This window comes from Orcinus orca, chromosome 6 (genome assembly GCF_937001465.1).
Source record: "Orcinus orca chromosome 6, mOrcOrc1.1, whole genome shotgun sequence".
In the NCBI taxonomy this organism is placed as follows: domain Eukaryota; kingdom Metazoa; phylum Chordata; class Mammalia; order Artiodactyla; family Delphinidae; genus Orcinus; species Orcinus orca.
Genome location: NC_064564.1, coordinates 115,122,482 through 115,145,280, shown reverse-complemented (window position 1 = coordinate 115,145,280; position 22,799 = coordinate 115,122,482). Strand labels below are relative to the sequence as shown.

At 59.3% G+C, this 22,799-nt stretch overlaps 1 protein-coding gene across 1 annotated transcript; it reads right to left on the bottom strand.

Annotated features, from left to right (window-relative positions):
* Positions 1 to 1,085: 1,085 nt before the first annotated feature.
* On the bottom strand, positions 1,086 to 15,808 carry PRDM12 (PR/SET domain 12). The gene is made up of 5 exons (XM_004269370.2): positions 15,586 to 15,808; positions 13,621 to 13,811; positions 11,995 to 12,150; positions 4,128 to 4,239; positions 1,086 to 2,738 (listed from the first exon to the last, which is right to left on the bottom strand). The coding sequence occupies exons 1-5, from the start codon at positions 15,806 to 15,808 to the stop codon at positions 2,332 to 2,334; spliced, it is 1,089 nt and encodes a 362-aa protein (XP_004269418.2). The 3' UTR covers positions 1,086 to 2,331.
* Positions 15,809 to 22,799: the final 6,991 nt, after the last annotated feature.

The following is a 22,799-nucleotide window of genomic DNA, read 5'->3' as shown; positions in this document are numbered from 1 at the left end:
TACCAGTGAACACATCAAGTGTACATCTCTGCCTGTGCCCCCATCTGCCAGGGTGCAAGACCAGTCCCCCAAAGTGTGCGGTCTTTGGGAATACCTGAAGCTCCAAATGGGGATGGTCTGTGTGTACAAGTGTGAATTCCAGTGTCTTCAGGTGTGTGTGTGTGTGTGTGTGTGTGTGTGTGTGTGTGTGTGTACAGCTAGATGAGGGTGCACAGAGAGGTGTGCCTGAGGGATGTCAGTGGGTTGGAAGAGTGACAGCCTCACAGCCTTACATGCCGGAGCACAGGTGAGAACTCACACTTCCCAGTTTGTACACCTCCTCCTGGTCAGGAGGTCCTGGAGAGGAGAGCCAGGGCCTGGCCCTACATTGATGGCCTCCTTGCTCTTTGGTCTTCCTCAAGGAGGGACCGGAAATGGGTGCCCAGAGCATTTGGAAATTCTAGGCTTTGGGAGTGCACTTGGCGCCCATCGTGGTCCACCCACACTGGCTGCTTGGATTCCTCAAGTTGTCCATGAAAATGAAAAAAAAAAAAAAGTAAGTAAAGATTTGGGGCAGTAACAAAGCAAGACACTGATATTTGAGAGTCAGCTGGAAACCACGAGGAATCTGCCAGCCCCTTGGGGGATTTCTGATTGCTCTGTGCTGTGGTCATCTCTCTGGGAGCTGACACCCAGCTGTGCCAAGGGTGACTTTCAAAACCAGTAAGTGGGGCTTCCCACTTACTGTGGGAAGTGGCGCAGTGGTTGAGAGTCCGCCTGCCGATGCAGGGGACGTGGGTTCGTGCCCCGGTCCGGGAAGATCCCACATGCCGCGGAGCGGCTGGGTCCGTGAGCCATGGCCGCTGAGCCTGCGCGTCTGGATCCTGTGCTCCGCAACGGAAGAGGCCACAACAGTGAGAGGCCTGCGTACCGCAAACAAACAAACAAAAAAACAGTAAGTGGAACAACTCTTCCTGCCCCCTCTCCAACTTCTAGACATTTTTCCTTTTCCATATTTCCTTTTCCTTTTCCATATTTCCTTTTCATGCAGACAAAAGTGTCAATCCATTCAGATGCTAAGTGATAAATGTTCCAAGTAATTTTTATTTTAGAATACAAGAGAGGTACAAATGTATTTACAGTTGTACATATACAATCAAATAATATATATCACAGTTTCGTAAATATCATTTTAGATAAATATTTACAAAGTTAAAGTGACCATTTTCTGGAAGTAGAACACAAGTTTTTGAAAATTCTATACATTTTGTACTTTTCATTAATATTATAATAGTTTATTTTACAAAATGCCCTACAGGAATTCTAGTAAATGACTGCAAGGTGGGAAAGGCGACACCAGAGGGCGCCCACGGCCGGAGCTTGGGGAAACTTGGGACAGAACAAGGGCAGAACCTCCCGGGATCCCGCACAGCTCGGAGATGCTTTCCGGGCTGAGAAGCCAGTCTTGGCCTCCTCGGGTCGGAGAGTGGCGAGCAGGGGCAGGAAACTTCCTCTTTCCAAGCTTGATGTCAGAGCTGAAGGGGAGGAGGCATTGGTCCAACTCTCTCATTTTACAGACGGGGAAATGGTAAACGGAGGCCCAAAGAAGGGCTAGGCCTTTCCCGGGGTCCCCATAGTGGATTTCCGTTTTGCCTTCATTCTCAGCCTACCTGGCACATTTGTGCCTCGTCCATCCCCAAGGAGCCGACTTTCGGGGGAAGGTGGCCCGAAGGAGAGAAGGGCCCGCTTGGCAGGGAAGGGCAGGTCTCTCCGGCCTCTTCTGGCTGCCCCTGAACCCCTTCAGTCCCCAGATTTCAAGGTCGCGTCCTTGAGTTCTGACATTGCAAGATACCAGTCTCAGAGGGGGGAGGAAGAGACAGATGCGCGTAGTGCCCGGGCCCGCTGCCCACACTGGGACAGGGAGCTCCATCCCAACACGCAGCTCTCTGTGGGGGTGGTGAGGGCCCCCTTTCCCCGCTGAGGGCCCTCGGAGACTTTCGGTCCCCTCTCCTGGCACCCACCAGGGGGCTATCAGCCTGGACAGCCGACTCCACAAGAGAAGGGAGACTCAGGGGTGAGGCCGAGCATGGGGATCCCCTGAAGAGGAGGCGGCCGAGCAGCTGCACCAGCTGCGCGGCCCGCGAAAAGGACGTCGCCTCTCAGTGTCCTCATCTGCGAAACGGGGCGAAGAGTGTATGCCTGGGCGTCATTTCTGGGGCGCACCTACAGCGCCGGGTCCGGCGGCCGCGTGCCGCAGGGAGTGCGAGTCGCGAGGGAGAGCAGCCCCGCCGCGCGCCCCGGCGGGCTGGCCGGCGGAGGCGCGCGCGGGCGGGAGCGGGCGCGCCGCGGCGCTCACAGCACCATGGCCGGCAGGTGGTGCGCGGCGGCGGCGGCGGCGGCGAGCGCGGGCGCGTGCGCGTGCGGCGCGGGCAGCGCGGGCGAGTGGGCCTGCAGCGCGGCGCTGGGCGGCCGGTGGCGCGCGCTCTTCTGGTGGGCGCGCAGGCCGGCCAGCTGCGAGTAGGCGCTCTGGCACACCTGGCACTTGTAGGGGCGTTCGCCCGTGTGCAGGCGCACGTGGTTGCGCAACGTGGACGACTGGCTGAAGCGGCGGTTGCAGAAGCGGCACACGAAGGGCTTGTCCAGCGTGTGGATGCGCATGTGCGAGCGCAGGTTGCTGCGCGAGTTGAAGCCGCGGTGGCAGATGACGCAGCGCATGCGGCCCGAGGTGCCAGCCGCCGGGTCCGCCGGGTGGAAGTCCTCTGGCCGCGCGGGCGGGGCCCGGGGGGGTCAGGCGGGGAGGGGGAGAGAGAGAGCAGCCTCGTTAGAACCCGCGCGGCCGCGGCCTGGTCTCCCCGTACTCCTCCCCCACGTGCGCCCCTCCCAGGGCCCAACCGCCTCCGATCGTTGCTGGCGCTGGCAGAGGGGTGGTAGGGGCAGCAAGAGACCTGGCCTGGGATCACATAGGAGCTGGACTCCAGACCATGCTGCGAGATCTCAGGGACTTAGTGACTTCGCTTGCGGAAACCTCAACCTTCTCATCCGTAAAATGGGAAGCTACTACGACCTCACGGGGCTATGCACGACTACACGAGATGATCACAGAAAACTGACGTCTTTGAAGATTACTCTGTATTGATCACTTTACCTGCCTGAGGCCGGATATGGGGAAGTACCAGGTTTATAGTAACCTTCCATCAATGGTAGTCACTGTTATAACTCCTCCTCTCCCCCCAAAACCTTTCATTTATTCATCCCACAAATATTTACTGAATGCCAACTATGTACCAGTGAACTGCACCTCACTTTTCTCATCCCTGAAATGGAAGTAATAATAGCATCACGCCCAAAAGGTTGCTGTAAGGATCAGAGAAATGGTTTGTGAAACATTAGCTGCAGAGCAAGCTCTGGATAAACAGTAGCTCCTGAGCCTCAGGTTCATCCTCTAAAAATAAGGATAACCAAATATCACAAGGGTTTTATGAGGACCCATGTGGGATGACACCTGTAGAAGGTTTAGCCCAATACTTGGCAGGAAATAGGTCTTGAGCAAATGGTCTCTACCGTGATACCAGCGCCCCACCCCACCCCGCTGCAGCACACACACAGGCACACTCTGCTCTGCCTTCATTCAACAGGTTTATACTGAGCACCTACTCTGGGCCAGGCTCAGCACCAGGGACAGGGCAGGGAAATGTGGACTGTGAAGGCTGGAAGGGAGCTTAGAGATCATCTCGCCCAACATCCTTCCTTTACAGGTGGGTAAACTGAGCCATTTCCTAAGATTGCACAGCAGAACTGGGACTCAATCCAGTCTCCTACTGCCTGGCCCGTTGCTTCTCCACCACACGCTGCTGCTGCCTCCCCCCAATCTGCCCCCAGACAGTCTGTCTTGTCCAGAATCAGAACTGTCTTCCGTCTATGCCTGGACCATGGCAGCGGCTCCAGGGCCATTGGCCTCCTTGAACCAGTAAGTCCCATGTGCTTGATGCTGCTGGACGAGGAACCAGGGTCCCCAGAGGCCAGGAGCCTCCCTGCCAAACACACACACACACACACACACACTCACACACACACACTCACACTCACTGTCTCTCTCTCTCTGGCTTCTGTGGCTCCCTTGTCATTGTGGCCTCATGGGGACTACCTACCATGCTTGTTCTTTTTCTGCTCCTCCCCCAGCCCGGGCACACCAGGGATCCCCAGGAAGGTGTTGTGTGAGTTTCCATACCACACCAGCAGCTCCTGGTCTGGAGGGATCATCTGTAGGGAAGGAGGCAAAAGGAGATCAGGAAGGCAGCAGCCCGGGGGCGGGGGGGGGGGTTCCCTCACAGCCAGGAGGGGCTGTCCTGGTGCCCACCTTGGAGATGTGGATACAGTCTCAGCCCCAAGAAAGGCACACTTGGGTCCCTTTCCTCCAAGCTATCCCCGGCAAGCTTCACAGACGTGGAAGGCCTTGAGTTGCTCTGCCCCTCTGCCCCCCTCTGCCAGGACTTCTCACTGTCGCTGTCCTGGCTCTGCTGCTGGGACCAGAGCTGTCTCCTGGCCACACAGGAGCTCCCAAACTGACAGCAATGGAACAGAAACCTTGCCGCAAGCAGAAGTAAAGGAAGAAGGAAAGCTAGAAAACTTTTCATTTCTCTCCGAGGGGAAGCAGAGTCAGCCAGCCCTCAGGTCTGTGGGGCTGAGCCAGACGTTCCCAAGGAGAGTGGCCTGTGGGGCACCCTGTGGTTCTCGGTTACACCCTGCCTGATGATGTTCTGGAAATATCTCTTATCCAGAGCAACCACGAGGCAGCGCCACGTCACATACCCTTCTCTCCCCATCACAGGGCTCTGCCTGACTCCCTGTACGCAGCTAAAAAAGAAGCATTCAGTTCAGTGAACACCTCCACCTCCGGAAACACTGGGGCACACAGCCTTAAACAAGATGCGTTTGCCATGTCCTAGGTCTATGGCAGAGAACTCCACAAATGGTGACAGGGCTCTGCTGCTCCCAGGGGAGGACTGCCCCAGGGACACGGTGCCCGCGGTCAGGAGACAGGGCTTTGCAGTGACAATCCAGGGAGGCAGTGGAAGCCCTGCTCCTGAGGTGAGGCTGACCCCGCCCTCTGGGACAGCCCAGGGGCCCGCCACACCTTTGGTGGAAGCCAGTTATTCCTCAAAGCAAAGAACCTTCAGGCTCCAGCCAGCTAGAGCAAATGAGAGAGGGGAAGGCCCATCGCCTCCCAAGGCCTGGACCCCGGAGGAGCTAGCTGTGGCACCCACCCTGGGGGTCACTCTCTGATCTGCCCAGAGAAAGGTGGATGCCGCCCCCCCCCCCGGGCAATGGTTGGATTGTTTTCCTGGGGGGTCTTCTTTTAGTTGAAGTACAAAAGGTCACACAGGACTCCATCTAGGGCTGTCTGAAATCACACCAGAATAGGGCCCTTCTCCTTGGCCTCCACGGTCACAGAGAAAGCCCCCGCCCCTTCCCTTTTGTTCTGGCCTGAAGACCCCCGATCTGCTCGCCACACCTTCCCTCCTCTGGTCAGAGCCAGGAAGAGCCTCAGAGCATCACAGCCAGCCAGCCCTGCTGGACTCTGAAAGGAGAGGGAAGCAGAGACAGGAGGGGGCGGGAGAAGTGAAGCTCCAGGGGGCCTAGGCAACGTCCATCCTCCTAAGACTCGGCCAGGGGTCACTGTGCCCCTTCCCAACAGACCCTGCAGCCCACGGGGTGTCACATGAAGCCTCAGGGACAGTGAGTGACGAAGAGCCGGGCGGAGGGTGCCACACCAGCTCGGACTGACGGGGTTTAAATATGGAAAAACCAAATGCAGCCCCGGAACCCAAGGAAAATCAGGCAGTGCGTCAGAGAAAGCAGGCAGGTTAGAATCTGGCCCCACAGCGAGAGTCCTCGAGGCCTCTCTGGTCATTCATAGTCACGGCCGCTGTAAAGGAGGCCAGCGGGGGTCAGAGCTGGAGGCCCTGCTGGAGAAAGGGTGGAGCTGAGAGAGTTTTGTGAACCCCTTAGAAAAGAGGGTGATGGAGCTAAAATATTCAAGCTAAATTCACCGTGAAGGAAGCTGCTGAGAGATGGTGCCGGTGGGCCCTCGGTCGCCAGGTCCCTGGGTGACCCTAGGCAAACACTCTGTCTCTCTAAGCTTGTCTCCAGAAGTGAAGGGGGTGGAGAGCATGATCCCTGAGGCTCCCCCAACTCTAAGACTCTGATTATGTCACCTCTGACATTGTCCCAACCCCTGGCTTCAATTCTCAGACGACACCAGATGTTTATACGTCACGGTTCTTCTAAAGCAACCAACCCCTTGTCCAACTGTCTGTACACTCCCCTTCCTTCCGGAGACGGTACTGCTGAGGTTCCTGGCTCAGGGCCTGGGCTCACACACGTCGGGGTCCACTTGGGCTCCCCACCTGCTGAGCGTGTCACTTTGGGCAAGGTGCCTTCTGCCACTGGTCCTCAGTTTCCTCAACTGCAGAACAGGGACAGCCCCTTCTATAGCCTCACAGGGCGCTTGTCCGGGCTCAACGGGGCCACGCACTTAAAGCTGTTTGTACTATTTTCTGAGAGCTCATCAACCATTCAGAGAAGCTGGCGGCCATCTCTGGGACATGGGGTCCTTCAGTGACCATCAAGAGCGCAGGCTGGGGACTTCCCTGGTGGTCCAGCGGTGAGGACCCAGCGCTTTCACTGCTGAGGGCCTGGGTGCAATCGCTGGTCGGGGAATTAAGATCCCACAAGCCGCGCGGCGAAAAAAGAAGAAAGAAGAACAGGCTGGGCCCACATGCTCCCAGGACACCAGTGCCCCTCCGGTGCCACCTCTTCCCTGGCCCATCTGCCCGGGGGGCGGGGAGCACAGTTGTGGGATGACAGGTTCAGCAAGTCGCCAGTGGGAGCTGCATCTCCACCCCCAGACATGCAGTCTGGGAATCAAGTATCTAAGTCAACACCGGCCTTTTCATTTGAATTGACTAACAATTATTATTAAATATAAAACAGATATAACAGCAACAACAATCATGGTGGTGAATGAGAAGCCAAGAACGAACTCTGAATATTATTATTGAAAGTGGTGGTTGGGAATCATATCTTTAAAAGAAGAGCTTTAATACTGACTGCTTCAATATAGGCTGAGTCATGTATTTACTAACACATTTTTCAAATGTACTAAAAATTTTACTAGTGCATTTTTTTGTTGTTGTTGTTTGCAGTACGCGGGCCTCTTGTGGCCTCTCCCGTTGCAGAGCACAGGCTCCGGACGCGCAGGCTCAGCAGCCATGGCTCACGGGCCCAGCCGCTCCGCGGCACGTGGGATCTTCCCGGACCGGGGCACGAACCCGCGTCCCCTGCATCAGCAGGCGGACTCGCAACCACTGCGCCACCAGGGAAGCCCACTAGTGCATTTTAAACATTAAAACAGTGATACAGACACAAAGCAGTATATAAGGAAAAGTAACTCTCTCTCCCACTCAGGGCACCCAGCCACTGTGGCCGGTTTTCTGCGCACCTTTCCTCAGAAGGGTTTGTCGTTTTGAGACCAGTTTTTTTTTTAATGCTGATTTAAGATGCATGAGGAACAGCATGACGGAGCGGAGTGACTTTCATTTTCTACAAGATGCATCTGATTTTTTAAGAATTAATGAGCACATATTACGTTTGTACAAAAAAATATTTTTTAAAGAGAGAAAATCTATTAAAAAGAACCTACTAGAATTGAGAATGACACACACCCCCAGACAACAAGAAGCCTCCGGCTGTAAGGCAGCGCTGGGGAAGGCGGCCTCACCCGCACAGAGGCCGGGCACGAGAGTCTCTCTCTGCCCTTCAGAGCTCTGGGAAACCAGCAGCAGCTCCTGGCCTGGACCTCTGGCATCTGCTTGCTCCCAGACACCCCTCATGCAATGACCCCAGAGATGGAGACCAGGAGTGCCGGGGAGACCCACAGCCTCTTCCCTGAGATCTTAGTACCGTTGTCCAGAGGCTGCCAGGGTCCCATCAGCCAATCACCTAAGAGCAAAGAACGGCCACGGTCCCGTGCAGGCCTCCTCAGTAGCCCTGTTTCTTTATGGCCAACACTCTGGCCTGGCCCAGCCAGGGCTTTCCACGGGGGCTCGGAGAAGGAGAATCAGCTGCTCATCTACTTTTCTGGGGATCCAAGACTGGCTCAGGGTACACAATAAACACAGCAATTCCCAAAGAAATGAAGCCTGTCGCATAAAATCCACATCATCAAGACACGGGGTGAGTATCAGCGCCTGACTCCTTGGTTGACAAATTATATAATCTCCCAACTGGTGCCTCTTCACCTTCCCTGTTGGCCCAGAAGTTCTGTCCTGACCCATTTCTGAATTTTTATTATCAGTTGAAAACGTTTGGGGGTTTTGGTTTGTTTTCCTAATACAAATTCATGTCACAGTATTGAACGTGCTCCCAGGAGGCTCTGATGTCCTCCCCGTCCTCCCGGTGGTACAGAAGCCCTTGATTAGAAGGACCTCAGTGTCATCTGGACGAATATCAATTTCCATTGTACCACAGATGTCCCAACACACCAATTAATAGAGTTCCAGCAAAGAGATATTGGCCAGGGAGGTCCCACGGCGTGGTGACCAAGGGCTCCATCGTGGGGTCCCACAGGTCTGGATTCAAATCACAGCTCAACAATCTCCCAAGATCTCCCTGAACCTTAGTTTCAACGTCATTAAAACAGGGATAGTGATAGCACCAGACTGAGTGGATTCGATTTTTTCAAAGTCGCTAAGACCCTTAGCACAGGGCTGGCACGTGGTAACTGCTCCGCAGACGGTAGCATCATTAATTATGCTTATTATTAAAAACCAAAGTGCCTAACTGCACCCATCGGTGAGTAAGATCAAAAGGAAAATGGTGCTTTGCCCTCATAGAGCTAAGAAAAAGAGAGATGGGGCTATGAGGCTCCAGGGGAAAAAAAAACCCAAAAGAAACCTCAGTTGCCTGAAATGAGAAGCAAAGCAGCTGAAAGACAAAGCCCACGCTTCAGGACACAGTCATTTGCCAAAACCTCGGGAGGGGAAAAGCCTGGGAATTCTCTTCCCAGTTCCAAAATGCAAAATTTTCATAGTTTATTCCTAAATCGTTTTCTTGTGTTGAGTTTTGGGGTCAAAGTTCTTGCTTCCCTGGGGCAGCTGGTTTCTTTGCCGGTTTTGTTTTCTTGGGAGAAAAGGGTCCGTGTGTCCATTTTCAACCCAGCCCCCATCACCTGGAGAAAGACTTATTCATTCAACATTTAGTGCCCATTCGCTACGTGCTGGGCACTTTCTAGAAATGTCATTTTAGGCACCTGAGGTTGAAGATAGCGAGGGGAGAGCCTGGGATAACATGTTGGTAGATCTGCCTAGGAATTCTGCACAGACTGGCCGGCCTGGAGACCCATCACCCTCGTCTCCCTTTGGACGGCTGTTAATTTTGTATTTGTGGGAAATTTTAGAGCAGCCGTAGTATATTCTGCTTACTGAATGAAGATGTTTCTTCTCACTTTTTTTTGGCAAGTAATGGGTTACTGTTATGAAATATACACAGTGGTTCTGAGTGACGGAAAGATTAAGAAAACAGGTCATGGCACAGACCCTTCTTGGCTCACACACACGCACAGAACAAACAGCCCACGAATTCGAGAGGCGTCCGGGGAGTGGCCTGGAGCAGCAGAAATGTCTTCTGGACAAGCCCTGCTGCACGGTGCTCACACACACCTGGACACACAGCTGGTCCGGTAAGTGGCGTCTGACATTTTGACACACGGCTTTAAGAAAGTTGCCACCACGAAAAATGTACCTAACTTCACTTATTAAAAGTAAAGTGGGCGGTATTTTGTGTTTCCTTATTCGTCACTCTGGCACTCGGCTTGCTAACTCTGTGAAAGCATGAAGAGCTAAACCGGTGGTATCTACTTATCTTGATCATATACGGTAGATTTTCCCAATCCTCTTTTTTCAACTTAAATTCCTGGTCAGATGTCGATGACTTTTAAAAAAATCTTATAAACTTAGATTCCTCCATGGAGATGCACTTCAGCCACCTTGTCCTCCGACTCTGAATCTCTGTATAAACGTCTATTAATATTTCCTGACTCTGTTCAGCTCTCCTCAGCCAGTGTGACCTGAACAGCAAGATGAGACTCAGGCCTCCGTATCTGACGCCGTGGGGAGTCCTTTTGCCAGAATCATCCCAGCATCCTTACCCTCTCTCCTGTGTGTAAGCACGTGTGTGTGTGAGCGTGCGTGTGTCTGCGTGGAGGGATGGAATGATCGGGTGTCCCCCATCTCATCTGTTTCAGGGGGGCCGGGAAGCAGTGTGCAGATGTGAGGACGTGTGTGAGGTGGAGCGGGTAAAGGGGGGCGTTCTCTACCAGGGGTAAGGTTCAGCCACACATGAGGCTGACCCTAGGATGTCTAAGGGGAGGCCCTTGCTCCCATAGGGTGGCAGCCCAGCCAACAGTCTCAGGAAACACCTCTGTCCTCAGCCTGGGCCACCGTCAGTCCTATCCTCGCACTGTCCCATCTCACCTGAACCCCAGTCCAAGAACGGCTCACCTTTCTTTTTTTTTTCTTTTGTGCCGCACAGCTTTCGGGATCTTAGTTCCCTGACCAGGGATTGAACCCAGGCCCCAGCAGGGGAAGCACCGAGTCCTAACCACTGGACCGCCAGGGAAGTCCCAACCTTTCTTTACCCCTCTTGGTTCTCCTGAGGTCCAGCCCTTGGCTGGACCACACCAGGGCCCAGGCAAAGGCCATTCTGTTGTCACTCCTGGAAGATTCCCAGGGGCCTGGTTATTGAGGGACAACTGTCCAGTGCCCCTCGGGGCCTTAGAAAGACATGGGGCTCTGAGTTACAGGAAGAAAACGGACTAAAGGAAAGGAGAGTCATTCTCTGGCCTGGGGCGGGGGGCTCCTTCAGAACACCCCCAAACTCAGCCAAGCCTAGCCGCACCCCAAGGGGCACCGTGCTTCTCCCTCCACAGAGGAGCAGAAGTGTGGGGTCCAGAGGACTACTGGGGGAAGAGCCCCACCACCCGTGCAGAGCGCTCGCCACCAACCCGCCACAGGGAAGCTGGGCTGCCTGCCCCGTCCTGGGCTGGACGCTGAGCAAATGTCCTGCCAAGAGACAACGTGCAGGGAGAGTCCTAACAGCATGGCTGCCTCGGCTACCGCCTCCCGGCTACCACCACTCGGCCTGCTCTGTGCTCTCATCATCTCCCCGAACACTGTGAGCCTGTCTGCCTCTGCCCAAGCGTTTCCTCACTGGGGACACCTCCTTTTCCCATCCCGCCTGAACCTCTCCCTGCCCTGGGCCTGGCCAGCTCCTCTGGCAGCCCCTCCCACCCACCCCGGGATATGCTATTTAATCTCTCCCTCTCTCTCTCGTCTGAGAAGCTTCGCCCAGCTCAGACATTAGTGTTAGCGTCCCTCACAAATGCCCATGGAAGCCGCTGAGTCTGCCACTCATCAAGTGAGACCCAGCACACTGGAGGTAATCACAGAATCCTCCCTTGTGGATTCAACACGTGAGGATTAGATACGATAATGCACATACAGTGTCTAGGAAAAGCCTGACAAGTGATCAGGATGCGATAGATGAGATTAGAGCCGCACGTGGTCCACCCGTCACCGGTGATGGGCAACGCACAGCCAAAATGCTGCCGACACAACGCCCTCTCTCCCCCCCAGATGCTTTCCCTGGGCCGCCTTCTGGTGTCTTTCCCTCTGTATTTCTATGGCTTCTCAACCCCAGCACCCCCTCAGCAGTTATCCGGGGACCCCAGTGGAGGTGCACATGAGATCCACGATGGCATAAAGTGGAAAGTTCTGTCCTTTCTGATCTACGGCAGAAAGCTTGCCCTGGAGGTCGTGCTCCCAGAGACAGTGATGCATGGGCCTCAGTCCTCCAGCCTGGGCAGGGCCAACTGGGCCAGCGCGTACGCCCCTCTCTCCACCTCAGTCCCCCCGCCAGCTGCACGCGCCGCCCCCACATAGCAGCGCACACACTCACCTCAGCGGCTTTGTAGAAGATGCTGGTGCCGATCTGGACCACCTCCAGGTTCTGCTCTTGTTCGTTACGTGCGCACTTGATGTAGGTCATCCAGCTTCTGTGGTCCTCCTGGCTGGCGTCAATGAAGTAGCGCACCGTGCCATCCTCGTTGAACACCTGCGCGCAGGTGAATCGGGGGCCAGGTGAGGCGGGGCTGTGTCCTGTGTGCCGCCCGTGGCTAGGGCTATAGGCCCCAGGCTGGGCACAACCACACGCTCTCTCTCTCCATCCTCACAACAGCCCCAAGAAGTGGACGCAGCTATTATTGTCTTGGTTTTCCAGCCAGTGAAAGGGAGGCTCAGAGCAGTACAGTGACTCGCCTGAGGCCAGCTGGCTAGAAGTCGCCAACAGGGAGTCAGTCTCCAGGGCCCCACAGGCTCCTGCTGCCACGTCCTCCCCATCCCCAGACGCAAAGCATCTCCAAGAGATCACTGAGCACACAAAGTGACGTCCACTCCAGCTAGTTCTCCGGGGATGCAGAGGTGCTCCCCAAAGCCGCGGAGAGCACTGGCCAGGACCTCAGCGGGGGACACAGAAGAGCCTAGAAAGGGAAGGCTGGCTCACTGTGTCACCCTGGCCTGGCCCAGGCCCCCTTTGTGGGAGCTACCAATAGTACTCAGAAACCAAACTGGACCCCAACTTCCTAACCCAGCAACAACTGGAGATGGGAACCACGGCCCAGGCCTCCAGAGGTGGGAGGAGGTGAGGTTAGGGGAGGCCTCATGGCCCTCTGCTCTCTTCCTCTGATCCTGTGACCAGGTGCAGGATTTGGCCCATTCATCTCCTTAGTGGTCTGCCCGGTGGTGAGGAGCCATGGAGCAAGGAGGAGAAATGACATTAGGGAGAGGGTGCCTCAGCCTGGCCTCCTCAAGGTGAGACCCCCCAAGAGGAGGAAGTGCTCTGGGAGGGGCTTTGTCCCAGGGTGGGCCGTCCCTGGCATCTGGCACCGTTGTGGGGGAGGAGGGTCAGAAGAGCCTGGATGGAAGGTCAGTTTCCTTCTGTAAAATGGGAATAATAACTCGTGGGGCTGCTGAGAACATCTGGTGGAATGCAGGCCCCGCGCTCAGAAAGCTGCTTGCCAGTTAATCAATGCTCATTTCCAATGCCGTTATTCTGCTTGGCTTGGGAAGCCCGACTGCCAAGGAGCACAGGCTCCCTTCATCCTTCCTTCCAACCACCCTCACCCCAAGGCCAGGGCTGGCTTTGAGGGGCTTTCCTTGCTGCTTCTGGAGTGAGGGAAAGAATGCAGGTGGCTGGGCGGTGGCTCCCAGGAGTGGCTTGCCAGCTCTCCGTGGGACCCTGGGCAAAGGACATGGCCTCTCTGGGTCTCCGTGCCCTCCTCTAAGAAGCGGACCTAACAACGGATGTGATCCCTAGGGCCGGCCAGAGGAGAGCGCCTTCGCTTCGCGATTTGGGGAGGAACCTCCAGGCATCAGGCGGTAAGATCCGGCCTCAGGGAGCGTCAAGGCCTGGCCCAAGGCGCCCGCAGCTTCCAGCGAGGGCGGAAGTAGCGGCCAGACGCCAGGGCCCCACCCGCAGCCCGCAGCCCGCAGCCCCGCAGCCCGCAGCCCCGCAGCCCGTGCGTACCTCCCACATGAGGTTGTTGTTCTTGCAGATGTCCACGTGCTCCGGGGCGATGACGCGGCCGGTGAAGGGGCCCATCTCTGTGCCCGCCTTGATCCACGTCTTGGAGAAGATGCCGAGGCCCTCGCCGGGGATGGAGCTCTGCGCGATGATCACCTCGGCCGGCAGCACCAGGCTGGACAGCTTCTGAACCTCTGTGGCCGCCGGGCATGGGGACTGGGTCAGAGCCTGAGGCAGGGGAGGCCCGGCTCTTCCCCGGGGGTGGAGGCTCAGCGACCCGAGTCTCCTCTGATTGCAACCCGGGGACCCTCCGAAAGCAAGAGGTGCTTTGGGACTCATTCCGAGGAGAGCTTTTTGTTTGTTTGTTTGCGTTTGTTTTTGTTTTTATTCTCTCCACGAATTCTCAAAGCATCCACAACCTCCCCTGCCCTCCACCCCGGCAAAGTTTAAGAACTACTGAGCCGACCGCAGTGCGTGGCTTTACCAATGGGTAAACTGAGGCCCGCTCCCACGAGGGGGTGACGGCCCAGCCAAGACTCCTTCGCCCTGTCTGGTTCTGGGCCGATCGTGCGTCGCACGGCGCTCACTGCGCGTCGCGGCACCGAGCACAGGGCACTGTCGGAGGACCCAGGACGCGGTCAGGGCTTCTGACTCCTTTCGCGGTGCGGGGTGGGGCGGGCCTCGCGCCCGGGGCGGGCTGGCAGCGCCCGGAAGGGAAGTCTAGTTTCGAGGCGGCGGAAGCTCAAAAGAAACGCGGGCGACGGCGGGCCGTGTCTCGCGCTCTCTGGGTGACCCCGGGCGCGCCTGGATCCCTCGCTGCCGCCAGGATCCGGGGTGCCAGGAAGGGCAGTGCCCGGATCGAGGCGAGCCGCGCAGTCGCCTGTCTGGGCGGACAAGAGCCGGTGCGGCCCGCAACCTCCGGGGGTCCCCCCCGCCTGGTCGCGCAGCCGGAGTGGGAGCGGCGAGGCGCACAGGGGCGGCCTCCGTGTCTTACAAGGTCCCCCTCTAAGCTACCTGGGAAAATGCCCGGCCAGCGGGCCAGCTGAAAGGGGGGGTTAAACGGTGTCCATTGCGGCGCGGCCGGCAATTTGTCACGCTGTTAAAGTGATCGCATTCATTCGGCTCCATTCGAAAGAAATTGCTAATTCTAAATTCATTAGCCCTGGAAGAATGCTGTAGCAGTAAATTGTAGCTCAATGCGGAGGGGACTTGTTTAAAAGGGGCCGAGGAATTCCCCTTACAAAAAGGGGGGATTAGATGGTTGACATAGCGTGAATGGAAGTGGAATTAGTCTGCACGGTAAATTAAGAGAGGAACAGAAATCGTAAAGGGGGAAAAGGGGGCGACGCGCAGAGATGCCAGCGCCGGGGAAAGATATTGTTTGCGGGTTGATGAATGAGGAGTAAGAACTTGAGACATCTTAAAGAAAAGAAACTTTTCTTACTCTCTCTTTCTCTCCGTCGCTCTCTCCGCGGCTTTCTCTCCCGTCCGCCCGCCCTCCGCCCCCTCCCCAGCCCCCGCTGCCTTTTAAAGTTCTTGGTTTAAGTGGGAACTTTCGCGGGTCAAGCCCAAGTTAACTAAATGAATTTAAAACCCCTTCTTTTTGAGTCAACTGCTATTACACGCCTAGTAAGGCTTTAAATGCCGGGAACCCGCCGGCTCTAAGGGGTGAGGGGCGGATGGGGAAGCGCGGGGGCGGCGCGCCCGGCCGCCTGGACGCCGAGATCTCTTCACCGTGCCGCGCGGGGTGGAGGTGCTCCCCGCCCCCGGCCCCTCCCCGCCCGGGCTTGGCTGCTCGCTCCCTGGTTCGGCTCGCGGGAAACTGAGTCACACGCAGCATCTGGAACGCCCAGATTGGCGCGAGCTGCTGCGACGCCCCGTGTCCCCGCCGCGTCCTGCGCGTGTGGGCCCGGGAATCAGGGGCCGCAGGGAGGAGGGGACGCGATCGGCCTCGACGGCGCGACTCACCGCCCGAGAAGGACTGCGCCAGGACCTCGGCGGTGAAGGCTGTCTTGGGGCTGGCGTGGTGGCTCTTGTCTTCGAAGAGCTGCTCGCCCAGCACGTTGCGCCAGCGGCCGTACAGGAAGCTGTGCAGGATGTCGGAGGTGATGACCTCTGCCAGCGCCAGCCCCGGCGCCTTCAGCCCTGTCTTGAGCACCAGGGCCTCAGCCGGGAGCACGGAGCCCATCATGGGCGGCCCGGGGCTCGCCGGCGCCGGGGACGGACGGCCGGACGGCCGGGCCGAGGCGGGTATGTGGTGGGCGAGTGGGGAGCACAGGGGCGAGAGAAGAGGGCTGTGATGGGGGAGGACGAGGACGCTGGAGGTAGTGGGAGGCGGGGGGCGGGGTGGCTGGGAGGAAAGTGAACGAGGGGGAGCGAGGCAGAAATGAAGAGAGAGATGGAGAAATCTGCGGAGATGGCAGAGGCGGCGCGGAGGGCTGGAGAGCCAGGGGTGGAGGCGGAGGCGGGTGCGAGGAGGGGGGCGGTGCGGGGTGGGTGGGAGGCGGGTGGCTTCAGAGAAACGGCGGCCAGGGGCTCTCGGCCGCGCGCTCGCCTCTCGCACACCCGGCCCGGACGGTCTTCCCCTTGGCAAAATCTCAGCGCCTTTATAGGAGCCGCAGTGACCCTCCTAATTGGTTATTAATGACCCCCTGACGTCGGAGGACAGACTTGTTGTACCCGGCCCGGCTCGAGGAGCCTCCGCCGCGAGAGCTCAAGGGGCGGGGGCGCTCGGGCCGCTCGGAACGTTCCCCCCTGCGTCCTCCCGCCCCGCCCCGGCCCTTCCACCCCCCTCCTCTTCCTCCTCCTCTCCCCGTGGGAAGTGCCGGGCAGGGAGGGAGGCTCAGCCCGGGGCGAGGAGAGGAGGGGACAGAGCAGGGCAGGGGGAGCAGCGAGGATCGCTCGGACTCCGGGGACCAGACTAGGCCGGAGGGGACGCCTGGCCTCGGGCCCCGCGCTCAGCCGCTATCCTAGGCCGGCTCTGCGCTCAGCATCCCTGGCCGGCCGGGCCGGCATTCACCTCCCCTACGCTCCCTGGCCCGCCCGGCCCGCCGGGTCCCGCGCTCTCCCGGGCTCCACGCCCCAGACTGCGGTAGTCGCCCTGGAGCCAGCAGGCCCGGCGCAGGCCGCGCTGAACTCCTTCGCAGCAGGCGCTGCGGAGGCCTGCTCTTCGCTTCAAACGGGCCGCTGCAGCCGCCCTGCTCTCTGCCCGTGGCCGGCTGTCAAACTCCTCCCTGGGCGGACAGGGCTGCGGGGCGGGGCTGCCGTCGGGGCTGAGCTCGGCCTGAGACGGCTTCGTAGGCGACCGTCTCCCGGTCCTAGGGGGCTAGGTCGGGGTCGGGAAGGGCAGACCGAAATCCGAGATAGCCGCGGGTCGCTTGGAAAAGGCTTTCCTTACGGAGGCAGGGGGACCGAAAGGGGTCTCCGGACCGTCGTGAATGGGAGCAGCGGCTGTGCCCTGGAGCGAACGCCCTCCGAATCTGCAGGCAGCCCCGGACCAGGCCGCTGTGCGCCCTCGGCTTAAGGCTCGAGCCTCCAGGCTCGGAGGCTCCTTCGCTCAGCTGCGACCTAGGGAGGCCCGCTGCGCCCTGCACTCCTTCCTTCTTGCCTCCTAGCTCTCACCCTGTCTCTTCTGGCCTCCCTCTTCCTCTCTCCCCTCTTCCTTACTCGCTTCCGCACCCCACCCCACCTCAACCTCGTCCCACCGGTAGACTTTCTTCGTGGAGGTTCCGAGGTACCCAGAGTGCCAGCGCGGTCTTTCCCCGGAGACAGGGAGCTGCTGGGCCCGGAGCCAAAGCGGGAAAGGTCACCACTTCCTGCGGGCTTTGCCGCCTCCCAGGGTTAGCCTCATCCCCACCTCAGCCCCAGACAAGGGATGGGGAGCACAGGGACATCTCCATCTGCTGAACTCCTCAGCCCTCCCCCACGCCACCCCCCACCTCCCTGCAACGTCAGATTCCGATAATGGAGCCGGGTTTTCTGGACGTTCAGGGCAGTGCGTTGGGCTCACGGTTAGCTGGAGGATTCGGACTCCCCAGGCCTTGTCCTCAGAGAGGGGACTTGGGTGGAGGGGCAGGGGGCCTGGCCTTCCTACAAGGACTACCGTCCTCAGGTGCCTTGGCCAAGTGCTCCCTCCATCGCGGGCTCCTGCCTTTGCTAAGCCAGCCTCACACCTGGTGGCCGCAGACACCCGGGCTCTGCGTACCCCGTTCCGGCCAGTGGTCTCCTGGCATCCCGGGGTCTGCATCGGGGCATAGAGTAAGGAAGGCAGCAACCACTGGCCTTCAGACCCAGAGCCCGGGTCACCTCGAGTCTGATGCCCAGGAGAAGCCGCACTGGGCAGCAGGGACGACCGTCGGGCCCGGCGCCAGCAGAGGGCAGAGCTGCAGAGGAGCGAGGGCAGCCCACGGGTTAGGGTCCCGGAACCTCAACTTTCTTCCAGACGTCGCCGGAGAGTCACACTGGCTCTGGCTTGGGCCCAGAGTTCGCGTCTGAGGAGGGCGGATGGACTCCGGGCATGGGAGCCTCACCCGCGCCTGGGCCTCGGCTTCTACAAAGACTTGATGGAGGGGAAGAGAGTCACCAGGAGCCGCAACCAACCTCAGCGCCTCCGGGAGACCAAGGAGGGATGAGGACTGCTGTGCGTCCTTGGGTCGGCCCTTCCCCTCTCTGAGCCTCACTGTCCTGATGTGTGCAATGGTTTGGGTTGGACTTTGTGAACTGAGGTTTCTTCCCGCCTTGTCTCTCTGGGTCAGGTCACTTTCCTCTGAAAGCCCCGAGGATTCCCAGCCCACACCCCACTGAGAAAAAGTCCTCAGCTCTGTGCGGTCCCTCCGTCCTGCGGGTGCAGCCTGTGGGTCCTGGACGCTAGCTCGGGGTCAGAAGATGAGAGGATCGAGGGTCCGGACTGAGGCCAGGGAGCCCTCTTCTTTCCCCTGGACCCGCAAACCCCGGGAGAGGTGCTGGGGGCGGGGCAGAAGCGGAGCCGGCCGCGAGCGTCTCCTCTGCGCCCTCAAGTTTTGTGCTTCTGTTTTAGCCGCAGACCCACCCGACCGCGCCCCAGGGAAAAGGGGACCTGTAGGGAGCGCCCCAGTCTCAGGGCCCATTGGAATTGGGGAGCAAGGCCCCCCGCGCTGGCATCTCCCCTCGCTGAGATCGCGAGGGAAAACACCGCACGTTCTGGGGTTTCTCCGCGGATGAGCCGTGTAGATCTCCGCGGGGCCCGGGCGCGGAGTGTACCCGCGCCAAGCCCCCTCCCCTAGCCCCGGCGGCCTGAACTCGCAGGCGCCGCCCCCCTCGCGGCCGCGGGCTGCCGCTCCGAGCTCTCTTCAATATTCATGGACGTTAATAGAGAGGCCCCCAGTATATCGGTCCATTGTGGGCGGCTCGTAGGGCTTGAATAGGCCCCGGCCCCCTTTCTTCGGCGCGGCTTCCCGAGGGGCCAGGCCAGGAGTGAATGGCCCCGCTTCCCGCCCCGCGCCCCCTCCCCCTTGCGGGAAGAACATCTTTATCCCCGCCGCCGCCGCCGCCGCCCGGGCCCCCATTCACGCGGCCCGGGCTCCGGGCGGAACGAATCAATCGGCCGCGGCTCTTCGGAGGTCAGCCTCATAGCCCTGGCACCCCCGTCTCCTCGCGCCCACGGGAGTGGAGCGAGGGAGGCGGCGGCAGGCCGACGGACCCACGGGCTGAGGGGCATTGGGTGGGTGGGGAGGTGGCAAGGGCACGGGGACATCGGGAGGGGTGGCCGGGCCGGGGCAGGTGAAGAGGGCCTCAGTGCCCCGCGGCCGCTGGAAGCCGGCTGACCTCTCCTTGTTGCCCTGCGCAGGGCGGATCGCGGAGAGAACCGGGGCCGCTGCCCAAGCCCGGAGACCTGTCCTACCTCCCCTCGAGGCACCCGCACTGGCCCCTTCGGGTCCGGCGGCCGCACCCGCAAGGCCCAGGGCACGGGGTGGGGGGCAGCCTAGGACTCCCCAGGCCACGCTTCTCGGCCCGCAGGGCACTTCCGTTCTCGCCTGTGCGCCCAGGTCCGGACAGCGCTCTTCCAGGGGCGTTCGGAGGGGAGGCCGGGTTCCTGGCTTCCGCGCCCTCGCTCGGCGTCCCGGCCCAGGTGGAGGGGGCGCTCGTCGGTCAGGCGGGGCCAAGGCGCACGGGTCCCCGCCCCTCCCGCCCCGCCGGCCCTAGGAGGCGCAGAAAGGAGCCCATTGTCCGCCGGGAAATACTTTTTGGGGGGCCGAGTGAAAGCCCGTCTTTCTTTTGAACTTTAGAAGAAAGTCTTCTGCCTCGCCCCTCGGAGGGAAAGATTTGTTCCCACCTCCCGGGGGCCCCGCGCGCCTCCTCCTCCCGAAACATCTGCCAGGGGAAAATCCACCCTGGAGGGCAGATCGCGCTCGCTTTAAGCCCCTCGAACTCATTAAAAAGTTATTAGCGGCGGGGGCAGGTCCCGCGCAGGTATCGATCGGCCAGAATGAGCCAGAGGAAGAAAAGGCGAAGAATGTGGACGAGCGGCGCCCCGACCCCCTGCCCCGGTCCCCCGGCCTCCGGCGCTTCAGCCCCAAGGTGGGAGTGGGGCCCCTGCGCCGTCCGCGCGTCTCGCGGTCCGCGTGTCCGGCTGCCTCCGGCGGCTACTCGCCCCTCCCCTGCCCGGCGCCCCCGCCCCTCCTCCCGCACGCGAGTTCCCGTCTCCTCCCGCCACTTCCCTCCCCCGCTTCTCGCGCCGCCGTCGCGCGTCCCCCATCCACTTCTCTCCTCCTCTCCCTCCTTCCTCTGCGCCTCTCCTTTTTCGCGGGCACTCCGGCTCCCGCTCCGGCTTTCTCACACCCTCTGGGCTTCCTCCTCCCATTTCTCTGTGTTGCTGTCTGAGCCTCAAAATCTGTCTGGTCCCCACGCCCGCGTGGCCTAGGGAAATTCCTTCCCTGCGTGGGGCCCGTGTGCCCCCTCCCGCCTTCCCGCGGGACGATTCGGGGCTCCGGGGGCGCCCCGGCTCGCGCGTACAAAGGAGCGAGCGCTGCCGAGGTGGGGTGGGAGGCGCGGGCCGCAGAGACAGTTTCAGTCGACGTGACTCCGGCCGGCCAGCGCAGGGCCGCCGGGTGGAGTGGCGGCCGCAGCGCCGTGAAGGGGGACAGCGCCCCTTCCTCAATCTAATTAGCCTCCGCGGCCGCGGAGAGACAAAGGCGCGCCTCGGAGCGCCCACGTCGAGCGCGTAGGCGCGGAGCCGGCGCCCCGGCCGGCAGGTGACTGCCACGCGAGCCTCTCTGGGCGCTGAGGCCCGAGTGCCCCCTCTCCTGAGCCTCCGGGAACCTCCTCCAGCGTCTCCCAAGCCCGGACCCCCAGGCCCACCTTTGCCACCGCTAGAGTCCTGGCCGATCAAGGCGGCGGGACGGAGGGGTGAGGCATTTCGGGAGGCTGGACCTCCAGGGGGACGCGGCACGGCTTCGGGAGGCATAGTGGGGCCGAGGTGGAGGGAGACTGAGGCAGAGACGCCGAGATGGAAGGATCCAGATAAAAATCAGTCTGAGACCTGGAGACACAAGGACACAGAGAAATGAAGGAAGTGGAGGCAGGCATTCCAAAGGAGCCCGAGGCTTGGGGAGATTTCTTTGAGAGTTAGAGAGGCAGGAATGGGGAGGAATGGGGGTGCCTCAGACAGAGACTGGGGGAGGGTGTGGGAGTGGGGGAGGGGCCGATGAAAACAGGCAGGAAAGATGAAGGGGGGCGTCGGGTGGGGTAGGTGGGAGACGGGCGGGCCCCTTCCCTGCCCGTCTTTCTCCAGGCCCTCTCGCCTGGCCCCTCACCCTCACCAGCTCTCTGCCCCTCCTGTGAGTCTAGGGGCAGCCAGAAGGAACCATCCCTGACTCACTCATGCCCCTTCCTTTCTCCAGAGGCCCTTCCTACCCCACACTCAGCCTGCTGGCCTTCCTCCTCCATCTCCGGGCCCTTGCACTGGCTCACCCTACCCCTGGGATGTCCCCAGAGCAGAGAGGGTTGGCACAGGGAGTTGAGCCCTAAAGGCGCAGCTCCCTGCCACCACCACTGCCACCCACACCATCTCCGGCCTCATGGGGAATCCTGGAGGCCCTGGTCATTCCTTTGTTCCAGAAATATTTATTGAGTGCCTATGTGTGCCAGGCTCTGGGCAAGCCCTGGGGGGAGCAGGTGACCAAGGCAGACCCAGTCCTTGCTTTCTCTGACCAGCTTCCGGGGTGGGGCACACTCTGGTGGGGCCAGAGGTGGTGGCAGCCTCTCCCAGGCACCTCTCTGGCTCTGATGCCTCTGTCCAAGTGGCCTCATCTGTAAAGTGGGGACAATCACCTGCCTGTCTCATGCAGCCTGATGTGCCCGGTGTGGAGCTGACACTGAGGAGATGCCTGTGGCTGTCGTCTCCATTCTCGTCCCCTCTCCAAAGACCACTTGGCCCATGTACGGGTTCACTGACCCCATCAGGAGATGCCCCAGGCACCAGAGACCTGAGGATGCGAGTCCAATTCTGACTCCAGCAGGTACTGTCCGGGAGCCAAGGCACTCACTTTCCCTCTCTGAGCCTCAGTTTATCTGCAAAATGGGGATAAGAATAGAAACTCCATTGGGAGAGCTGTCATGAGAGAGAAAAGACATCATGCGTGAAAAGCTCATAGGATAGAGAATGTACTTGATATATCGAAAACATTAGCAACTTATTACATTTAAAAGTAACGGGCTTCTCTGGTGGTCCAGTGGCTAGGAATTGGCCTGCCAATGCAGGGGACACGGGTTTGAGCCCTGGTCCGGGAAGATCCCACGTGCCTCGGAGCAACTAAGTCCGTGCGCCACAACTACTGAGCCTGAGCTCTAGAGCCCGCGAGCCACAGCTACTGAAGACCGCGCACCTAGAGCCCGTGCTCTGCAATAAGAGAAGCCACCGCAATAAGAAACCCACACACCGCGACGAAGAGTAGCCCCCGCTCACCGCAACTAAAGAAAGCACGCGCGCAGCAACGAAGACACAAGACAACCAAAAATAAATAAATTAATTAATTAAAAAAAAAAGTAACACATGTCCATGCTTGAAATTTTGGGAAATATAAAAGTACAAAAGTGGGTACCAAATACCGCCTACAAAGGGACATTGGAAACCATATGCTAAGGAAGTTGATCACTATGCTAAGGAGTCTGTGTTCCAGTCCATGTCTTACAAAAAGCAGTTGGAA